At 38.7% G+C, this 8880-nt stretch overlaps 1 protein-coding gene across 2 annotated transcripts; it reads right to left on the reverse strand.

Moving 5' to 3' along the window:
• Positions 1-253: 253 nt before the first annotated feature.
• On the reverse strand, positions 254-8468 carry LOC133262746 (protein ARK2N-like). 2 transcript variants are annotated; one of them, XM_061442204.1, is made up of 3 exons: positions 7878-8468; positions 7413-7781; positions 254-2116 (listed from the first exon to the last, which is right to left on the reverse strand). In XM_061442204.1, exons 1-3 carry the CDS (start codon positions 8122-8124, stop codon positions 1842-1844), a joined length of 891 nt encoding a protein of 296 aa, XP_061298188.1. In that variant the 5' UTR covers positions 8125-8468; the 3' UTR covers positions 254-1841. The 2 variants fall into 2 exon arrangements, with proteins under 2 accessions (XP_061298188.1, XP_061298187.1); XM_061442203.1 differs by having other exon boundaries at positions 7413-8468.
• Positions 8469-8880: the final 412 nt, after the last annotated feature.

The following is an 8880-nucleotide window of genomic DNA, read 5'->3' on the forward strand; positions in this document are numbered from 1 at the left end:
ATTTTAGTTGACTTTATTAGAATTTTTATTTAATTTGCATTAGAAACTTTTAGCAAGTTGTAACTGATGATGAAGAAAGGCCTTAATGAAGTGACCAAAAAAAATCCCTGTTTGTAGTGATAACAGTAAGAATTAAAGAGATTTTTGATATATAGTTTAAATTAATCCTACTTTAAACATCACAGATTCAAGTCAGCCTATTCAGAACACCAATCAACATAAAAAAATAAAATAAAATCCACACAATAATATTATTTAAATGAAATTAGTACTCTGACATTCCCCATCACAAGTAAATAATGATTTCAGTGGCATTCAAACATAGTTCAGAACAAGCTCATGCTGTCTGATCCAGACCAGCAACTGTCTTGGGTTCATCTGTAGCAGTCATTTTTCTCCTTCTTAGTAGCTGTTGCAGTGCTGTGTTTTTGACTTTAGCCTGAGAACAATGCTGATAACACCTTTGTTTTTAGTTATTGCTAAGTAATGTTTACTCCAATCAAGGACTTCCCAGTCTCTCATGCTCTTCCAGGGAGGAGTGGCATGGGAAGCCAGGAGGAAACAAGAGACAAGACACCTGCGTGGTTCTGAGTTACTGGCTGGGCTTAAACCATGACAGCAACCCATCCCTTCAGACCACCACAGTTTTTACTAATCCGACTCTCAAGCCTTTAAATTCCTGTGCCAAGGCTCAATCCATCCACCAACAGCTGCTTATTTTAGGACTGACATGACTATTTTTATGCCTTGTGTGCACAGCTCATGCAAGCACATGTAGTTGGGTGTGATTCATCTCACTTCAGCCAAAAGTTATCGATCCTAAACTGTTTGTAAGGGAGGTTTAGACAAATAACGGAAAAAAAAAACCACTGCCAGAGGTATCCTCTCTAGGTGCTTACTTCTTCCCATTGACTCAGAAGGATATTCACAGAACAGCAAACTAGACACCTAAAATTAGAGATGACTTCCACCCATACTGAACACATATATGTGTCCATATTTGCACACACAATATAAGACAGCTAGTTCCATAAATATGCCACGTGTGACACAGCAATGACATTAATAAAAACTCTGGACAGAAAATGAACTACTAAGTGGGAGACAAAAATCAGTTGTGCACATTTGTTATATATAGTTAAGGGTGAGCTTATTTATTACTTCTGCCTAAAAAGGAAGAAGAAAAAACTAATGCGTGACACGTTCAAGCAGCAAAACTTGGGAGTAAACAAATAAGTAAATGTCTGTATCTAGTAAAGGTCTGTATCTAGTCTGGTTCTCTAGGGTACTTTACATCTTTAAATATAAAGCTTATTTCCTTATATAAATGCTTTAACACACAAAAAGAGCATTTGGATGAATACTCTGAATGCTCCTATTGTAGCAAACAGCTCTACTGATTTTGGGGTAGCTAATCAAGGATTTTAAGTTATGTTTTCCCAAGTTTGGTGATGAAAGCTTAGTGTGGTTGTTCCCCCCCCTTAAAGGTATGTGTGTGTTGGCACATGTATGTGGGTATACTGGGGGAGAGGGTTAACTACATATATAGTCTCTATAAAGTAAAGAAAACAATACCATGGTAATAAAACCCAAAAGAGAAAAACAAAACAAATACAGATAAAAGCAAACCTTGTTTTTATCATAACCTGAAGTAATATCAGGATTGCAAAGATAATTTTTTTTAAGTTTATGATTGATTCAGATCAGGCTCTGCAATATTCCCATGCTCTGGAAAGATAGGTGAAAAATTATTATTAAAAGTCACTGGAAACTCTAGCATAGCATCGTCATTTTGATAGCCCACATAAGAATTAAATGTCTGCTGTGGAAGTACTTGGCTATCAGACGTCTGTATGAAAGACCCTGACTGTGGCAGGGGGGCTTTTTTGGTCAATTAGTTGAATTTTAGGCTCCCTGGGCTCCAGTTGTTGCTTGCTTTCTTCATTTGTTTCAAGTCGGGTTAGCTTTTCTATCCACATGCGAAATTTCTGCATCTTAGCAAAGCAGTTCATGGCCTCTTCCAGGACACTGCCTATGCAGTTCCTATCCCACACGGTACCCATGTTGAGCAATCCTGGAATTTCCCTGGTCGCTCCTCCAGCACGACTGAAGCCAGCTTTAAAGACATTGAGGCCATTTGATAAAACATCATTAAGTAAGAACATAATAATGTTTATTAAGTCATGTTAACTCGGGAAAGCAACTTTTCTAACTGTTTCCCCTGGATATGACCGGGAGGGGCGGGGGCACAGAATTAGCAAATATTAGCCATCAGTATTGCCATAAAAGAAAAGAAAAAAAAATTACACTCACTGAGGTTATAATGGGAATTTTGGCTTCAAAATTATTTTTATTCTAGAATTCTCAGACAATTCTGTCACAAAGGTAGGGGGATTTTTTTTCCCAATAAACCAAATTAGTCCAATTCCCTTAAAATATCTGTTCTGAATTCAACTGAAGGTGTCAAAACCATTACACAATAACGTTTAGTTCTGTTATGCTGAGATACAAAATACTGTTTAATTAATAAACCTTAATAATTATGCTTATTTTACTTACATACTTGAACCCTTTTATAATGGATTGTTAAACACAAAATTGTACATAATATAACAGAGATAAAGTCTGATATAGTGATTGCAGCATCTAAAGTAGCCAAGCCCAAAGCTCTTGGTCTAGTTTTGGAAAACACACTAAACACCAATGAAGAGAATTCACAGCACAAACATATGCAAGAACATGAAAAGATATGCAAATGCTATCCTAATATACAAGATGAAAGCAACCTGTGCTAGGTCTGATGGACACAGCTGCATCACAGGAGTGATGCCCACAAGACATGTAGGAGTGATAAACCTCACACCAACTGGAAGCATGCCCTTCATTGCATGAGCCACCGGCTGTGCAGCATTTCTAGCACTAATTCTAGGCAAGGCAGAAAACAGGATATAGTTGGAAGGAAATTGTTCTCCTTCCTTCTATCCATCAAAAAAAGACAGTTAAAATGACCAGCTCTGGGATTATCAGGAAGAACTTCAGCAGCAAGAAGAGAAGGAAATCCTCATTATATTACTCTGCATATCAATAAGAAAAGGCAGCGGTGTCTATGTTTTTAAGTTTAGAGTTCACTCAGGAATCCTCTAGGAAGCAATAAAAACACAAGAAAAAGAGGCTTTATACCTATTTGAGGAGCAATAAACAATATATGCATGCTGTCCAAACACACAAATTTTACCTATAGCAATTCTGAAACAAGACAAGCACCACATTAAACTACGCAAAGCAACTGCAGAACCTGACAATTTAATATATAAATGTGAAACCTGTGGGAACCTCTAGCTTAAGAATAATAGAAACTATCTTGAGAATGAGAAAAATCATTGCACATCCTAAGCAAACATTTACTAATAAAAACCATAAGGCACTAAATCTTTATTGGGATCTCACTATGTACATGAAATTACAGAATTAAACAATACATTCTTCGTAGGAGCTATTTAAATGAGGTATACATATACCTCAGTAACAGCTAAACAAAGCACAGGATTATACTCTTATTTCTGAGAAGTAGCAATGCTGCCTGTCAGGGGCTAAAACCATTGTATTAAAACCCCTTACTTTTTAAGTCTTCTCTCCCATCTGTTTACTTATGAGACAGGCTAAAAATTCAGCATTCAGGTCCTCTGCTCAAAAATAAATTACTTTACAGCAACTAATTTATATCCAGTGGCATTTTAACTAAAATTAATTAAGTAAAATTGTACCTTTTTTCCTACAATGCGATTCCTTTTGTATATTCAATCTATTTTCCTCCCTGGAAAAAAAAAATAAATCTTCTGTTCATATACTCCTAGTGCTGAACATCCAATGATTCTGCTTATTTGTCTTTATTCAGGGATCTTATCCTAAGATCAAGTAACTTAAATGTCAGTCTTTCTGATTTCCACAGGCTTACAGTCAGACACCTTTAAGTAATAACTGTGAGGTGATGAGGCACTGGAACAGGCTGCCCAAGGAAGAGGTGAATGCTCCATCCCTAGCAGTGTTCAAGGCCAGGTTGGATGGAGCCTTTGGTGACATGGTTTAGTACGAGGTGTCCCTGCCCATGGCAGGGGGGTTAGAACTAGATGATATTAAGGTCCATTCCAACCCTAATTATTCCATGATTATATAATAATGAGTAAGCTTTAATTGCAATTTAAATAAAAACTATTGATGATGATAGCTATCTAAGCTTTCAAAGTTAAGAATGAACTAGCATGTTCAAAGTTGACCAAATTTTGTAAACTGAAGAAACTGTGTATTGAAATATATGTTACCTTGCAATACTATTTTTAAAAGGCATCATTCATAGCATATTTACAATTTACAGTAGCAGCAAATCAGTGCTTCAAATGTTTCCCTTACAGTTCTTAAAACAATCTTTATTGGTGGCCTTCAGGGTTAAAAAGAAAATCAAGCCTAAAAATGCTAGCATTTACCTAATTTGTCTCTTTATCTGTAAACTCACAGCTCAATAGTTTTGGAAGCTATGTCAAGTTAAAGGGTGAAGAAATTTGCAAAGGGATCATGTCCTGGGTTCAGCTGCAGCAGTCATTTTTCTCCTTCGTAGTAGCTGGTGCAGTGCTGTGTTTTTGACTTTAGCCTGAGAACAACACTGATAACACATCGATGTTTTAGTTGCTGCACAGTAGTGTGTACCCCGATCAAGGACTTTTCAGTCTCATGCTCTGCCAGTGAGGAGAGGCACAAGAAGCCAGGAGGAAGCGAAGACAGGACACCTGACCCAGACTAGCCAAAGGGGTATTCCACATCACAACATGTCTTGCCCAGTATATAAACTGGGGTGAGTCACCTGCAAGGCCCAGTTCGCTGCTCGGGTCAGGCTAGGTATCTGTCAGCAGGTGGTGAGTAATTGTATTGTGCATCATACATGTTTATTGGTTTTCTTTTCCTTTTCCTCTTTTAGTTTTATATTCTCTCCCCTTGTTATTTCCCTTTTAAATATTATTATTAGTGGTAGTAGCAATAGTTTTGTATGGTACCTTACTTATTGGGCTGTTCTTATCTCAACCTGTGGGGTTTACATAGTTTCAGTTCTCCCCCCCATCCCTCTGGGAGTGGGGGCAGGGAAGAAGGGGGGAGTGAGTGAGCGGCTGTGTGGTTCTGAGTTATCAGCTGGGCTTAAACCACAACAGTCTTCTTGCTTTCTGATACCCTGTATTATTTTCTAACAAAGTGTTCATTCCCTAAATTTTGAGGATATTCATAGTGTAATGCTAAGTGCTCTATGCTCTAAAATGGCTTTCTAGTAATAAAAAAAAAAAAAAAGTTAAGCACTTTGCGAGTTCCAAGAAGAGGGATCGCAGATGGCATGTGAATCTACCACTGTGACAGATAGCTGGGAGTCTTACTCAGATTCGCAGCTCCACTACATCTGTTAAGACCACAACATTTCATTAACCCACTAGTAGCACAGGATGCATTTTTGGCCAGCCTTGTCCTTATCTCTATGAAGATTATTTTTTACTTGTAGACTGTTTCCCACAAACCACAGTCATTTTTACTTAAAGGAAAAAGACAATGTGGCAGGTACATATTACCCCTAATTCCAAAAGGACAGCTCAAAAGTTTTAATGTTTTAAATGCAGTTTAGTATCAAGCAGATGATATGCGCTATGTAATAGGAATAAAAGTAATTTTTCCTCAGGATGTTTTTTTCACTCCCACATCACAGGTAAAATTGGGCCTTGGTGTAATCATCACTAAATAAGTTCTTTTCTACGCTGCAATGGGACCTTTTCACTGCAAGCATCTCACTGTTAAGACCAAGAGCTCAAACACAGAAAAGCCTAGTGATACAGAAAATGCACCCCAGAGTGGCTTCAGATCCCTAGAATGGAAGTCAGAAATCTAAGAAGATCTGAAAATACCATGTGGTGCCTTTCTGGGTCACAAGGTATTCCATGACTTAAAGAATATAACCTGGGGGATTTATTGGGTGGTTTGGGTTTTTTGAGGTCTGAGGAACCTGTCCCAGAACTCAGTAAGTCTTCTTTGACAGGCTTTAAATCAGGCTTTAATTGCCCAGCAAAGTGTAAATATAGTAAATGGAAAGGCACAAAACTACAAAAGCTAGAACTTTGACTAACTACTAAATTGGTAAAAAAAAAAATAATAATAAATGTAGATCTCTATTAAAAGTTTACTACACAAAAATTACAGCAGGACTACGTTTTTCCCAGACTTACTAATAATACACATTAACTTCTTTTCTAGCAATGTGGGGAAAATGCCACTTCTCATGGTCCCAGAATTATTCACCATAATGAAGTCAGTTAAAAGTTATTTGTAAAATCTACTGCAAATATTTTAAATAATTCATCCAGCAAAAAGTTCAGCAACTTAAGACTAATTATTGCAGTTTTCCTTTAAATGTTCTTGCCCTGTGTAAGCTGATATCTCAAAAAAAACCCCACAACCTTCTAGCACAAAAGGCAGAAAGCCACGTAACCCAGTAAAAATTGGCAAACCAAAAAGTTTGGTTTTATGTGACTTTATTTTTGATTGCCATGTAATAATATGCTGAAAGAATAATTCACACAAAATTCTGCCCATGACACTTGAGCTAATGAAATAACAAAGACTCAGCAGAAAAAAACCTTGAATTCATCTTTCGTTTGCTAATAAAATCATGAGAAGGCCTCTATAATTTGCTGCCTCCAATCTTAACATGGATGTGTCAGAAAATTAAAAGTATAGAAACAATAGATCCTTATGATATAGGAAAATGGTAACAGCTTTGTCTAAGATGCTGAAAATTTAGGGGTGGATATAGCTTGGGCACCTGTGTAAACAAATTCATATTTATGTCCTAAAATAGGTGACCAGCTGCAATCTGCAAGAACTTACAAAGCTAAGTAGCTTTGTCATGCACTGAAATGTATAGCTGAAAGCACATGGCAAGTGCAATAATCAACAGGGCCTTACTGTGACACAAGAGGTATGCCATGTTATTTCTAACACAGCTGCTGAGCTGTTGTCTTAATGTATTAAAGCAAAGCTTGCCGCTTATCTTAAGAATGTATTTACTAGATTATCACCGTCTAATGGGATTTGACAGTACTGATAGGATTTCATAGAACCTTACAAAGGAAAAGATCTGAAAATTCCAGAATTCAAAGATAGCCCTTCCTCCAATTTACCATTTCTAAGCTTTGTTGGTGTGAAAAAGTGCACTGAAATCTCAGAACAGATTTTAAAATTTGCCCATGTCTTGTTAATATACTGCAGTCTTCACATTTACAGAGATGCAGTTCTGTTCTTTCTCAAGTGTCACTCATCTAATTTAGCACGACAACCGAGAAACAACATCTGATGTGTTACAGTTCAGTTTAAAAAACATCCTCTACCTGGTATCTCTGCAGTGATTGTCTTGCTGCTCCCTGAAACTTCATCATCATCTGATGAGCTCGAGTCACACGTCAGGTCACTATCACTGGTACTGCTGTCCTGCAGCAGGTTGTACTTCCTGCGAGCAGCTGCCTCCCGTTTCTGTCTTAAGAGCCGGATTCTTTCTTTGTGCTTTTTGCTTCGATGACCTTTTACCTTGGTAACTCGACCATTCTGCTTATCAGTAGACTGTCGGTTTTTCTTGGCAACCATTGTTGAAGTTTCACTTTCGGACCTGGATCGCCTGGATTTCCTCCCAACTGCAGCCCCGGACACCACAGAAGAGTCTCCCTCTACAGCAGCTTCAGCCTGACAATGCTCATTCTCTTCTGTGGAAGACAACGTATCTGAGTCGGCCAAATGCCCGCTGGAAGAAGGAGAAAGCATGCAGTGATTAGAAGAGTCACTCTCGTAAACTTGACCACCTGTTGGCTTATGGCTCTCCATAAATGCTAGCTGAGACTCCAAGGAGTCTCGCCTCAGTTCCATCAGTAAGCAAGGCATCGAAGAGAGCACCCCAGAGCCTGCTGCAGTGGGCATGTTGTCTTTCCGAGTTTGTGTCTTGAGTTCTATAGGTCTGTCTTCATCAGGAGCGGTCTCCTGCTTTTCAGAAGTCTTTGGTGGAACTTCTGAATCAAGTTGTTCTGCTTTTCCCACTGCTTCCATCTTCATTTCAGAACACCACGGTCTTCCTGGTCTCAAAGCATGGAGCACACTCTCTGAAAGACTGGGTGAATTAGATACGAACTTCAGCAGTACAGCAGCCTGCACAAGAACAGTAAGAATAATTTACCCAAATAACTCACTCAATCCTGGTCTTCACAGAATTACCTAAACAACTCAAAGCTTTCAATGACAGACAGTATGGTTCAGTATCTTAATGAACCCTGGCGGTGTTCAAGGCCAGGTTGGATAGAGCCTTGGGTGACAGGGTGTAGTGGGAGGTGTCCCTGCCCATGGCAGGGGGGGTGGAACTAGATGATCTTAAGGTCCTTTCCAACCCTAACTATTCTATGATTCTAATGGTTTTCCTCATTTACTTTTTCCTAGTGAACTCACCCTATTACATAGAATCATACAATGGTTTGGGTTGGAAAGGACCTTAAGATCATCTAGTTCCAAGTCCCCTGACGTGGGCAGGGATGCCTCCCACTAGATCAGGTTGCTCAAGGTCCTGTCCAATCTGGCCTTGAACACTTCCAGGAGCATTTGCTGCTTCTTCAGGCAACCTGTTCCAGTGCCTCACCACTCACTGACATACAAATCTACCTAAGGCACATTTCTGGGAGTGGAGCTGGCTCTTTATCAGATTATTCATAAATCAGGACTGATAGCAACCCTAAAGAATAGGACCCTTCACAACCCACATGGTAAGAGAACTGTGGTGTGAAACAAAAGAAGAAAGGATTAAACTAATGCTGTGTTTCA

The sequence above is a fragment of the Pezoporus flaviventris genome, unplaced genomic scaffold, assembly GCF_033815535.1.
Source record: "Pezoporus flaviventris isolate CSIRO_AGI_PZ_B2104156 unplaced genomic scaffold, CSIRO_AGI_Pfla_v1 ptg000219l, whole genome shotgun sequence".
In the NCBI taxonomy this organism is placed as follows: domain Eukaryota; kingdom Metazoa; phylum Chordata; class Aves; order Psittaciformes; family Psittacidae; genus Pezoporus; species Pezoporus flaviventris.

Bases quoted from the DNA above. Each gene is read 5' to 3' on its own strand.
- LOC133262746 (XM_061442203.1), bottom strand. From the start codon at position 8,124: ATGAAGATGGAAGCAGTGGGAAAAGCAGAACAACTTGATTCAGAAGTT. The intron at 2,117-7,412 runs GTAGAGGATGTT...ATGTCTTTAAAG, and splicing joins AATCACTGCAGAGATACCAG to CTGGCTTCAGTCGTGCTGGA.